This window comes from Rhinolophus hipposideros (genome assembly GCF_964194185.1).
Source record: "Rhinolophus hipposideros genome assembly, chromosome: 25".
In the NCBI taxonomy this organism is placed as follows: Eukaryota; Metazoa; Chordata; class Mammalia; order Chiroptera; family Rhinolophidae; genus Rhinolophus; species Rhinolophus hipposideros.
Genome location: NC_138071.1, coordinates 27,171,332 through 27,185,204, shown reverse-complemented (window position 1 = coordinate 27,185,204; position 13,873 = coordinate 27,171,332). Strand labels below are relative to the sequence as shown.

The following is a 13,873-nucleotide window of genomic DNA, read 5'->3' as shown; positions in this document are numbered from 1 at the left end:
GATGGGAGAAGATATTTTCAAATAATATCTCCGATAAGGGGCTAATATCCAAAATATGTAAAGAACTCATGCAACTCGACAACAAAAAAAAATCCAGGTAAAAAATGGGCAGAGGACCTGAAGAGACACTTTTCCCAAGAGGACATACAAACGGCCAACAGATAGTGGAAAGATACTCAACTTCACCAGCTATTAGGGAAATGCAAATCAAAACCACAATAGGATACCACCTCACACCTGCCAGAATGCTATTATCAATAAGACAAGAAATGACAAGTGTGGGAGAGGATGTGGAGAAAAGGGAACCTTGGTACACTGCTGGTGGGAACGTAAACTGGTACAGCCTCTATGGAAAACAGTATGGAAGTTCCTCAAAAGTTAAGCTACCACATGACCCAGCAATTCCTCTTCTGGGTATCTACCCAAAAAATTTTAAAACATTTATTCGTAAAGATAATCTGTACTTCCATGATCATTGCAGCATTATTTACACTAGCAAAGACATGAAAACCTAAGTGTGCTTTGATGGATGAGTCGATAAAGATATGGTACGTATACACAATGGAATACTATTCAGCCATAAAAAGATGAAATATTGCCATTTGCAACAACATGGGTGGATCTTGAAAGTATCATGCTAAATGAAGTAAGTCAAAAAAGGACAAAAACCGAATGATTTCACTCAGGTGGGATATAAAACAGAAAGCAACAAATGAACAATAACAACAACAAAATACAAACAAACGAGAAAACAGGCTCATAGATACAGACCAACAGTATGGTGGTTTCCAGAGGGTTAACGGGGTGCAGGGAGGACGAAGAAAGTAAAGGAGGTCAAATATATGGTGACAGGAGACTAGACTTAGGGTGGTGAGTACACACTAGATTAGACAGATGTCATAAAGTTATACACCTGAAATTTATATAGTAACCAAAGTTACTCCAATAAATTTAAAAAATAAAAATATTTTAGGTATAAAAAACTTGTCCTGTTTGAATATTTTTACTGTTTACAATATAGCAACTGAAGGACAAATTTTCTTGAACTATAGGCAGCTGGCTAATTTTATGCGTGCATTAAAAACTGTATGCTCATGGAAAGAAATTAACAGCCAAAATTTCTTGTACACAATAAATTAAAGCTGGCTTCTTTCTTATAGTTTATCTGGGCACATCACCATTTTTCTTTTTTGGTTTTACATCCCATCCATTTTGTAAGTTTCCTGTTTGACCCCTACCTTGGTCCTGCTGACATCCAACCAACAAAGGAGCTTAGACCAAGCCTGGCTCTGACCAGTCCAGGGAAGACTTCCGTACAGCATGCTGAGGCCAGACCACTTTCTTCCTCCAGCCAAGAGCTGCCTCTAAGGCTTTTCATTGGTTCTTCTCCAGCTGGCTGTTCCTCTCTCTTCTGTTAACAAGTAAAATCAACTGTAGTTGGTTTTCTTTTCTTCTGGTTGGTTTTCTTTTTCTCCTTCAAGGTCAAGCAGTAAGAGCCTTCCCAGCTTTAGAAGTTGCAGGATGGAAACCTTTTAGTTCAATGAAGCATCTGACACACCTTTCATCTTTGTGTTTTGGTTGACTTCCTTTAATTTCAAAAGATTCATGTAGTTAATCTTTCCTCCATCAAAATCAAAGAAAAGTTGGCCTTTCCTTGGAAATGAAAACTTTAACGAAAACCACATTAAGGAACAAACGACAAGACAGGAACTACTATTATGAAAGACGTCAGGGAAAAGTAAAATATCAGAATAATTTGAAAACACGGTTGAAAGTTTGTATCAAATCATATGCTGTATGTCACACTGAGGACAGAATCAGACATTTAATCCAATCCCAGAAGAGAAAAGAGGGAAGGCAACGGAAAGGGACAGACGACAGGCTGAGCCCCCACCACCTGTTAGCTTACCTGGCCCTCAGCTGGCCTTCACGGCACAGGAAGTAGGTATAGGGTAGCTTGTCCGAGACTGTAGATTTTAGGAGGGGGTACTTCAGAACTAAAGGGATTGCCTTGGTGAGAGACCGTTTCTGGAATAACACACCACTCAATGTTTCTTTTTTCATGATTGAAGATACAAATATCTCTTGTTAAAGTCTGGGAGACTGAGCCAATTGTGTCTTGTCCTGGGGCAAATAAACACTATACTTCATGGTGAAATGTGGAGTGCTTCCCCTGTAAGATCAAGGTCAAGACAAAGATATCTGCTCTCATCACTTCTCTTCAGCATCACAGTGCAATAAGGCAAGAAAACTATATAAAAAGCATCCAAAATTAAAAGAAGTAAAAAGTACATGATTATGTGGAAAAGCCAATGGAATCCACACAAAAAATCTAAAAGTGATAAATGAGTTTCGCAAATTTTAAGGATACAAAAATCAATTGTATTTCTAGCAGCAAGCAATCAAAAATTTAAAAAAAACCTTAAATCCTATTTGGAACAGCATCAAAATATATGTATAACCTGTACACTGAAAAGTACTAAATATTGCTGAGAGACATTAATGAAGACCTACATAAATAGGGTAATTAATATACTTGCTCATGGGTCTGAAGACTCGATGTTGCTAAAATATAAATCCTCCTAAAGTCGATTTATAGATTCAAAACAGTGCCCGTCAAAATCCCAGCAGGTTATTTTGTAGAAAGTGACAAGCAGATTCTAAAATTCGTATGAAAATGCAACGGGATAGTCCATGACTCGGTAAATACTGAAGTAGATGATGAGCCTGGGGCTCAATGTACCAATCTCTTAACTTTTATACATGCTTGAAATTGAAAAGAAAAAAAAAGTTGCAGAAAAATTTGTAACGTCTTCGGTAGTGTTTTGGATGCTTAGTTGTTGTGGGATCCTTACTACGTCTTGAGCTAATATCAAGGTCTAATTACACGTAGTCATCATTAATGCCAGTGGATGCGAATCCATATTTTAAATACGCCTCTTGTTAATTTTTACGTGTTTGTAAACATTTTTGTCACGTGATTAGATTATCGGGTTTACCTTTAATGTAGCTGATAAAGAGCTCATTCAAGGAAGAGGTGATGGCTCTCCCATTTTTCTTAGTGTGTGCTCATATTGTGTTTTTATTCTCATCATTAATTCATGGTTTCTTTGAAGGAATCTTCTAAGACCAATGACCATTTTGTTAGATTTAATTTAGTTTAACAGAACTTACGTAGTAGATTCTGTAATTCCTCAGAACCAGAGGCATGAAAAGCAATACATTATAATATTCTGAGCACAAAACAGTGAGGGCACTACTGCCAACCCCTCCCTCTTGTGGAAGTGCCACCCAGGATACCTCTCAGACCAGTCATGACCTAGCACCATCTGTCTTGTCATACAGGCTATGAGGGTGCCATAGTCAGTCCACACGTTACATATTAGCAAAGCTCAATTCTTTATTTTTAAAATAAAAATGTTTTAAAAATAGGAGTTCTATTTTTTTTTTCTGCACACCAAGGAAAGAAATTCCAACACTGAGACAAACCCTTCACACAGGAGGAGGAAGCAATACTGAACATGTCCCTCACCAGTAATTACATCCTTCGGTGGCCATGAACACTGTGACTAAATGCCACATCTAAGGCACATCTGCAGAATGTAGGTGACCCAAGCCTCTCTGGCCAGAGCCGTCCCTTGTTTTATTGTAAGGAATTGGCCGCTTGCGTCGTCCTGAGTATCCCCCACGTGCTGTCATCGCGCAGGCTTTGGCACAGTTCTGCTCCGGCCATGTGACCCTCAGAAGACTTGCTCTGCTGGGCACGGCAGCCCATCTGCTGGCGAAAGCTGCTATCAGGTGCACTGTGGCTTGAGGGGCTTGTGGAGAAGACCCATTTCTTCCGCAGCCCAGCAGCAACTAGACTCGAACTTCTAATGAAACTTTATTGAGAATTTTATAGTTGATGTGTTAGTTTTCTAGGGCTGCTGTAACAATGTACCACAGACTGGTGGCTTAAAATAAAATAAATTTATTCTGGAGGCCAGAAGTCCCAAATCAAGGTGTCAGCAAGGCCACGCTCCCTCTGAAGTCTCCAGGGGCGGATCCTCCTCACCTCCTCCAGCTTCTGTGGGCCCAGGCCTTCCTTGTCTTGTGGCAGCATCACCCCAATCTCTCATCACGGGGCTGTCTTCCCTCTGTGTCTGTGTGCCTGTGTCTCTTCTCTTTTGAGGACACCAGTCATGTTGGATTAGGGGCCCCTCTATTCCAGTATGGTCTCAATTAATTACCTCTGCAACAGCCCTATGCCCAAATAAGATCACATTCTGAGAGGGTTAAGACTTCAACATATCTTTTTTTGGGGGTTGAAGATGTGGGTAGGGCACATTCAACCCCTAACAGTTGAGAACAATTTACAACTACTGCATCAGCCTGGACCTGTCCTCAGAGCTCCTTCCTGGGTCAACCTGCTCCGCCATGCATGTCCTCCCTACGTAGACTTGGGCTGGCTGACCTCACGCCCCTCTCCTGGGAGCACTCCATGCAACTCCATACCACAGGTTTGGGCCAGACTGATCCCTGGCTTCAGAGAGGAGGAGATTCTTTCATCCCAGTGTTAAGTCCAGGATTTGCCTTCCCCAGGATGGCCCCATACTAGGATGCTGAGGGCAGGCTTAGTAAGGACCTGCCGAGGAAACCAGGACTCCCTCCACAAGAGCAGGATCTGTCCTCTGGACTCCAACAAGATGACCACACAATGAAACGACCTTGGCCTGTATCCCCAAACCTGCACTGTTTGATTTGAACAATACCCACGTGAGACATAACAGATCAGTCTGGTTTGGCTAATCCAAGAATAAGATGAATCTAGTTCTTTTCCATTCATCCTCTAACAAACACTTAAGAAACTAAACACTTTCAAGTCTATTTTCATTTAGAGGTACTCTTTCCCATGTGAAAAAGGTAAAATAATTTCACAAACGTCCTTTCAGGAAAAAACAAGCATTCTTTCTCAGTGGAAGGGAAAAAAGGAAGTTTTGTATATTACCCCTGGGAATTAAAAAACTATGTTGGAATTAGAAATCAGATGTCATTGGACTTGTTAATGCTCACAGCAAGTTAAATGATCCTATGATAGTGGACAGTTCCAGCTTCAAATAACTTCCATTAACTTCCTCATCAACCAACGCAGGTGGTTTAGGCCAGCGGAAGCTTCCGGCCCATCTGCAGGTTTAGTATGAGCTCTTCACTCGAGCGATGATGGTAATGAGCTGAACCAATCATGTCCTCTCTCTGGAATTTAAATGGAAGAGACGGAGTTCTTGGTTCCCAGGGAAACAGAAGGCAGTGGAAGAAAACACAGAAGTTAGCATGCAGGGTTCACAAGACAGAGCAGCCCTGAATAGAAAGAAGCAAAAGTTCCAGCTGCTTAAAAGGTTAACAAGTGATCTCATCAGTGGAAGTACTTTGCATTTAGAAGCAAGTCCACTTCTCCCACCCATGTTCCTGTAAGATTTGGCTGCAATCAGTTATTTCTATGTGAATTCATACCGTCAATTCCAATTATTTTAGGTAATCTGAGTCATTTCTTAAACCGAATTCTCCCCACTCTGGAATAAAGGAATGTTCAAAACTCCTGGGTCTGACTAACCTTAAAGGGCTTTAAGACGATTGGAACATTTCTTAAATGAATTTGTGCTGGACAACTGCACTTCTTGGACTGGATTCCTAATATTCCTAGACTAGGGCAGTGCATTCAAACTTTTTGAGGCAACCTCAGTAAGAAATAGATTTTACCATGGGACTCAGTGCACAATACACATATATACATATCACATCTGTAAATATCTATCCACACAACAAAAATGTCACGAAACAATACTTACTGTAGGCAACATACTATTTTCCATTGTGTTCTATCAAAAAAAGAAAAAAGAAGGTAACACCCACTAAGCTGATTTCACAACCCACCAGGGAGTCGAGTACTATCAGTTCAAAATACTGTGGTTGGGGATATCCAAACCCACGGGCTAAAAATGACACATGTCCCTGGAGAGTCCATTTTTAGACCTGAAGATTTTACATATTTCAACGAATTCGACAGTGGAATGCAAAACTCCATTGAGATAAAACACAGCATTGCAAAGACATCTCTCCCAGCTGCATGCCTGGAGCTTCAATCTGTGGCCACCCGCCTCCCTCCAAGGAAAAGATGCATGTGGCCCTTCTCGCAGGAGTAGGCGGGCGGGGCAGAGAGGGGCTCAGCCCTAACGCCAGGGTGCCAACTCCACAGGCACGTGATGGGACAGTCACCTCCAAAGCTCCACACCCAGGAGTCCCATCTTGCCGCTCGGCTTCCTGGGCGCTCAGCCTCCGTGTTCACGGGAAAAGGCCAAAAGCCACGCATGACCAGCAAGCTGTCCCACTCAACAGGTCAACCGTGTCAAACAGCCGGAGGACGACAGGGGACATTCGTACGAGTGGCGGGGTCGCCGCTTTTTCAGCAATCACCGAGGGCACGAATATCGACCATGACGGAAGTCCCCCTCGCGGGAAACCTCCCGACTGGCCTGACTCCCGCGGCCGGGCTTTCCCCGTCACTTCGCAGGACGCGGGCCCCGCCCGGGCTGCTGTCCCCGCGCTCCGCGTCGCTGCCCCGCCGAGGGCTCTGCTCCAGCACCAGGAAAACGGCGCTGGGACGTGTCTGGGACGTCCTCAGCCAACGACAGCGAGTGTTTCAAGTTTGTCTACTGAGCGGGGCCGCGTCGGCACGTGGCAGGGTTGAGACCGGAACCGGGGAAACGCACACATTTTGAATGAAATGAAAAACAACTTGAATTAATGCACTGTCCGTTCTTCTCCCGGCCCCTCACCTTGGATGACGTTTAGTCACCACGTACACCTCCAAACCCAGACTTAAACGCCAATATGCAAAGGGGCTTTTAAAAAAAACCAACACGGCCAATCCACGGGCCAGAAGGGAACAGCCACGCGCCTCGCGTCTCGCGCCTTTTAACGGCCGGGTGGGAGCGAGTCCACCGACCGCTCGTCGTTTGGCCAATCACCGCGCCCCCCACAGCTTGCTCCGCCTCTCAACCTGCTCTAACCAATCACTGGGAAGCTAGCTTCTCTCCGCTCCCGCCCGACCCCACCCCGGCGACTTCCGAAGCCTTCAAACCTCACTGGCGCACAACCGCGCGGTCGCAGCCTGTGTTTATTTTTAGCTCCAGGGCGAGCAGCCCCGCCCTCAGGCTCCGCCTCCTCGCCACCCCCAATGGGAAACGGAGTTTCCGTCGCGTCATCGCGCGGGCGGGCGAAAGTTGTCCAATACACAGTCGAGGAGCACTGGCGTAATTAAAAAGCGGCGGAAGACGGAGGGAGGGTCATGACGCAGCGAGTTTCAGTCGTGACATTTCCGGGGGTAGCTCGGCGTCGCCTTTTTCTCCCTTTAAAGTAAAACGGTGCCCGACGCCCCCCTGTGCTTTTCGGGGGCGGGGGCGGCCGCCGCGGTGGGGGCGGGGGCGCGGACGCGAGTCGCGGGGACCCGGCGGCGGCCGGAGGTCACGTGGGCGTGTTTGGGGGCGGGTCCTCGCGGCGGTTCCGGGCGGTTGGGCGCGCGAGCTGGGAGCCGAGGCAGCCGCGCCCGCCCGCGCCCGCCAGCCCCGCCCCTGGATGCCGCTCTGCCCCGGCGCGGCCGCCGCCGATCGCAGCACAGGAGCCGCCGCCGCCGCCGCAGTTGATGTGGTTGGCCCGGGCCTGAGGAGGCCGCCAAGATGCCGCAGTCCAAGTCCCGGAAGATCGCGATCTTGGGCTACCGGTCCGTGGGTGAGTGGCGGGCGCCGCGCGGCCTCCTGGCGCCCGGGCCCGGCCTCGCCTCGGCGCCGGGACGCGGCGGACCCGGCCAAGTTTGGGGCCGGCGCGGCCATGTGGCGGCCGCGCGTTTCGTAACCAGCCGCCCGCCGCCGCCACCTCCATTTTGAGCGGCGCCGGCGGCGAGGCCGGGCCCCGCGGGGAGGACGCGTCTGGGGAGGCCGCCGAGTCGCAGGTTCGTTCGGGCCCCGCGTGGCGCGGGAGGGGCCCGCCGCAGGGCAGCCCCCCGGGGAGACGTCGCACCTGTCTCGCCGCCTCGTCGCGGCGGGCGGTCGCGGTCGCTGCCATCGAGTCCGTGGGGTTTTAACAAAGGAAGCCTCACCTCGGGTTGTTCCTGTCTGTGAAGTTAAACGCGTGGAAGAACACCCGGGGCCTGCAGGACGGTTGGCTCCGGAGAGCGAGTTTCCTCTGGAAGAGACCCCGCAAGAGCCCTCGTCGGTCGCCCCGACCCACGTAGGAGGCGGGGAGGAAAACATTTCTGATCTCGCGGCGTCCTGGTTTTTTTTTTTTTTTTGGTTTTTTATTGTTTTGTTTTTTTTTTGGTTTTTTATTGTGTTTTGGTTTTTTTTTTTTTGTTTTTGTTGTGGTTTTTTTTTTTTTTTTTTTTTTGCGAAAATAAGGTCAAGTACTTGTAACCGGGCTGGTGAAGTAATTCAGAAGTTTGTTGTGGTGGGTTTTTTTTACCCCCACCCCCAAAAGGTTGACATACTGAAAACTGTTCCCGGCAGCCGCCTTTTCCCCGAAGTGAGGGGCTGTGGTGGGCGTGCGGGGTGGACCGCGTACCCGAGAAAAGGGGTCAGAGAACAGGACCGGTCAACTTCACGGTGCTTCAGGGGCCAGGCTTTCTTGTCTTTGACAACCGGAAGCCTGGGGAGATGACATTTGTCTTTCCAAGTTGTGTTGGAGGAGTAGCTGTCCAAGGAAAGGGGCGCTGGAGTGCAGTGCGGGGAAGGAGCTGCAAGCCAGGGTTTGGCGTCGGTGGTGACGGCAACGGGGGAACTGGACCTGCTGCAGGAAAGCTTGTAACTGCCCGCAGCTCTGGAGGAGCTCCCGGCGGCACTTTCTGTTCCCTTCCTCCCCCCGTTTTCCACCGTGGGTTCCAGGGTCTGTGCTCTTTGGCCGAGATCAGCTACAGCGAGCGTGCTTACTCATCCTTTTATCATCTCTCTGTCAAAGGGCTTTGGGATGGGGGCATCCATCCAAAGCCCTTTGACAGGGGGGGGGGGCTCCAAGAGTCACAGCGATGACTGTTGTGTGATGCAGCGCCAAGTCATGGGTGTACGAGGGGGAACAATAGGTGACAGCCGTAACAGCGGCCGCCAAAGGGACCCGTGCATCAGAGTGAGGCTTTCACAGTCACGAACAGCGCTCTCCCGAAATGTCCGTGTGGAACCCCGCATCCATCCATTATTGGCAGCCTGAATCATCCAGCCCTTGTTTCTGTGTTCTTATTTCCTCCTCCTCTGTGTTTTGAAGACTGGGACTGGGACATGTCTAATCAGATACTTAGTGCCCACTAAATGAAGATAGCAGTCTCTGAATAATCACGTTACGGGTGACATGTACCTAGGCTACCAGATTTCAACTCGAGAAGGTCCCAAAGATCCTGCCTTATTCACACCTTGAAATTCTTGAGGTGGGGATTCTGGTCTTCAGTAAGCAAGTCAAGTGTTTTATCCCTCTTTTGCTGAAGAGGTTCCTTATGTTCAATTGAAGTCCCTCTGTTTTCCTTCTCATCATCCCCTTCCTAAAGCTCCAGATGTGACAGGTCGCCGGTCAGCCTTCTCTTCACAAACGTTTATTTTAAACTGTTTATTTTAACAAACAGGCTGTTAAAATACGGTGCTAAGTTAGCGTCCAGTGGGACACAAAGTAAGTTCTAGTCCCTATTTTCTGTGCCCTCAATATGTCCTGTTACTATATTCTACTCCATTTTCTCCATATTTATTTTCAAGTGTAGTGATGATTAAAGTAAAAGGTATTTTGGAAAGATTAAATTACTCCCAGTTTTTGCATTTGATTTTCAAGTTCTTAACCTTTGTTTTGTGGGGTCTTTTGTTTTGCCAGCAAGGAAAAAGAAAGTGGGTCCCTGATTCCATGCACTGGCCAGTCTTCAGAGAATTATCCAGTGTATGGACCTCTAGGAGGTGACTGACGTGTGTGCTTGCGAATGGTGCTATACTAGAGAAGATTGAGCATATTTGTTTCTAGGTTGTGTTATTTTGTGATGCTAATTTGTTGTGTCAGATTGACTGGGGGTAGAAGTGGTAGATAAAAGGCATAGCTAGAAACCATGCCTTTCTTAGAATGGTCTCCTTTTTTAAAAATGTTTCTTTTTTTTTTAAGTTTACCTTCAGGTAAAAACTACTAAATGCTATGATTGTTTTATTACTTGACTTTCAAATTTTGTATTTTTTTTTAAACACTGACAAAACTTCCAGTAAGGAAAATAAAATTCTCAGGTAATTTATACAACTCTTCTTTTCCTGAAGTACTTTTTCCTGTTGTTTACCATGTGACGCTTTTAAGGACACGTCACCAAAACGCAAGCTGGCTTTCAGGGAGTGCTTTGTATTAATTGTTGTAGTGGTGGCCAAATGTACCAGCTCCCTTACATCCATTGTTTCTGATACAAACAAGTATTCCCATGAGAGGGGGTAACTAAACTTAATCAAGTTAAAGTTGTAGTGTGGGGTAACTATCTTCAAATAAAATCTGATGCATCTTTCACTGGAATCTTCTACAGAGGCTGTGATAATCTAGTTAACCACTAGAGCATAATCAAAGGTTGCTTGCCATATATCAGCCTCTGAGGTTAACAAGAGAAATGGGATCACAGGAATGTGAAAGATCGTGAGAAAAATGAAACTGTGTGGTTTGATAAAAGGCAATTCAGCAGAAGTAACTCAAATTATTACCTTGTCAAATGTTTTATGTAGTAAGGAAGATACATCCTTTGATTTGGGTACTTCATAGGGAATGATGTCATTAAATTTGTTATAAATAGCATATCCAATTGTATTCTGATTTACTATTTTTAAATTATCTTGTTCTTTTCTGATACATTTAATTGGAAAAATTGAAAGGTCAAACATTGTTTGCCGTGTGAAAAATCTATTAGTATGTGAAATTGTGTGTTCTGGCACTTAATAGCATTTTGAAGTTGTGTACTCGTGGGTGGGGGGGGAGTCCTGTAGTGACCACTTTTTGTTGAAGCTTGACATTAACTGTTTTTCAGTCATTCATTGTTCTGTACAAGAGAATAATCAGAGCTTACATTTGTGGTTACAACTTTCCAGTGCCAATTGTTATTTGAATGTCCGTATGGGTTACATCTGCCCATATTTACCTTCGTTACCCACAAAAGAAACTGCCTATTTACCGTCATTCCCATCTTCCCCTTACCTCAGCCCCTGGCATCTACTGATCTTTTGATTTCTATGAATTTACCTATTCTGGACATTTCATATAAATGGAGTCATACATGCATGGTCTTTTATGACTGGCATCTTTCATTTGACAAATATTTTCAGGTTTCATCCATGCTGTAGCATATATCAGTAATTCAATTTTTTTGCCAAAGAAGATTCCATTATTTGAAATATACACATTTTATTTATACACTCTTCAATTGATGGGCATGTGGGTTGTTTCTACATTTTGGCTGTTATGAATAATGCTGTCATGAACATTCCTGTTCAAAGTTTTGTGTAGACATGTTTTCACTTATCTTGGGTATATTTTAGGAGTGGAATTACTGGGTAATGTGGTAACTTTATGTTTAACATTTTGAGGAACTGCCAGACTGTTTTCCAAAGCAGCTGGACCATTTTACATTCCCATCAACAGTTGAAATTGGTTTCAATTTCTCTTGTAATTGTCTTTTTTATTCTATCAATCATAATGGATGCAAAGTAGTATCATACATGATTTACAAATATTTTGTATTCTGTGGGTTATCTTTTCACTTTTTTGATGATGTCCTTTAAAGCAAAAAGTTTTAAATTTTGACAGTCTAATTTAGTTTTTCTTTTGTCATTTTTGCTTTTCGTATCTAAGAAACCATTGCCTAATCCAAGGCCATGTAGATTTACTACTGTGTTTTCTTCTAAATGTTTTGTACTTTTAGCTCTTACATTTGGGTCTAAGATATATTCAGAGTTAATTTTTGCATATGGTGGGAGATAGGAGTACAAATTCATTCTTTTGCATGTGGATATCAAGTTGTCCCAGCCCCTTTTGTTAAAACTGTTCTTTCCTCATTGAATTATCTGACACCTTTGTCCAAAACTAAGTGACCATAAATGTAAGTGTTTTTATTCTGGACTCTATTCCTTTGATCTATGTCTGTCCAATATGCATTATCACTCCATTTTGATTACTGTAGTTTTGTAGTAAGTTTCAAAACAGGGAAGTGTGAGTCCTCTAACTTTATTCTTTTTCAAGATTGTTTTGGCTTTTCTGAGTCCCTTGCATTTCCATATGCATTAAACTTCCTAAAGGACTCTTATCAATTTCTGCAAAAAAGCAACTGTGATTTTGATAGAATGTTTTACGGTTTTGCAAGTACCTTTAAAAGTCTGCTTTTAAAAACAGCTGAATTCTCCTATCTGCTTCTGAATTCATTCCATTGCAATGTGATACTCTAATGAAGTATATGAAGGAAAATCCAGTTTTGCAGAGGTACGTAGTTGGGAAAGGGAGGAGTATTTTAATAGCTTTCTTAGATAATTGTGGATATTCTTTGATACTCACCTAAACTGCCAGAGGTGGTGAGTGTCTTAGAGGTTAGTTGTAGTATGCAATCTGAAATCATATGGATGAATTTTCTGTTCTGTTACATTGAACTCTATTGGTTTGTTTTGCATTTTGAATGGATCTACCCATGCCTGGTTTTATAATATTGTACATTGGTCATTTGGAAAATATTGGTTCACTATTATGTAGATCCTTCCACATTTTGACACGTTTCAACACAGTGTTTTTTAAATCACTTTTTTAATATCACCACCGGTCTCCTCAGAAAAATCTAGATAATGGGAAGCTGTTAAGCTCACCATAAGGGATGCAAGTTTTTTCCAAAATCCTAATTTCCTTTTGAGAGTTTGATTTTATTGTTAGCAAAGTGCTAGCAGTTATACTTGGAGTGACAGTCTCATTTCTTTCATTTTCAAGAAAAGGCCTGCCAAATACCCACATTTGAAATAATGATCTTTTGTTGGTAAAATGGTGTTCCATGATAAAAGTGGCTGTTTCAGATCACTTGTCAGACAATTGCACATGCGCTTTACTTTGAGACAGCCATCACGCTTATGCATACACCCGCTTTGTCATGCAGAATATTAAGAAGACATGTTCTTAAGGGTCAAGATTTAGTAACATTAATTTTACTGCTTTCTCAAGGACACTGTTAAGTGAATTTTTTTTTTTTTTTTTGTAATGTAAGTACATGACCACTCTTGATTCTTGCTAAGGGTACCAAGCCCGAAGTTTTACCCGCCATTGCTTTTGCACCATTAGTACAAATATGAACATAGTGACAAAGGCAGATAATAGCTTGGCTTTGTTATGAAAATAGTTTTGATCTCATGAGCCTCCTGAAAAGGTCTCGAGGACCCCCAGAGGGTCACAGATTACACTTTGAGAACCATTGAACTGTGGGTACAGAATCTTGCTAGACAGCTGCTCAGTGTTCGGCAGAGTTGACTCTGAGAGAGTGGCTGCATCCTAGATGCTGTTCAAGGGAATGTGGAGAGCACAGTCTTGGGGAGAGGCCCTGCAGCGTGGGAAGAGGCAGGCATGGGAGCAGGAAAGCAGGCGGGCGTGGCCAGAACATCCTGAGGTGTAGGAAAGGTAGTCAGGAGCTGGCTTTCCCAGGAACATGAGGGGATCATTCCTTCTGAGCAGTAAGTTACTAAAGCCTGAGGAGACTTAGCATATCTCAATGCCAGTTGACTTGACCTCTGATCGTGGTGCAATTTGGGGTGTGTTGTTTTTTTTGACCTAATAAGGGCGAGGCTCCCAAAGAGTAATAAAAATTGCCAAGGGTGGCAACGTACCAGGA

At 44.4% G+C, this 13,873-nt stretch overlaps 1 protein-coding gene across 1 annotated transcript in view; it reads left to right on the top strand.

The window, feature by feature from the left end:
- Nucleotides 1–7,239: 7,239 nt before the first annotated feature.
- RHEB (Ras homolog, mTORC1 binding) overlaps nt 7,240–13,873 on the top strand; it is a 31,310-nt gene continuing 24,676 nt past the window's right edge. Inside the window, exon 1 of the mRNA XM_081038713.1 lies at nt 7,240–7,764. Within this exon, the coding sequence (XP_080894839.1) occupies nt 7,713–7,764 (52 nt within the window). The 5' untranslated portion in view covers nt 7,240–7,712. The remainder of the gene's footprint in view (nt 7,765–13,873) is intronic.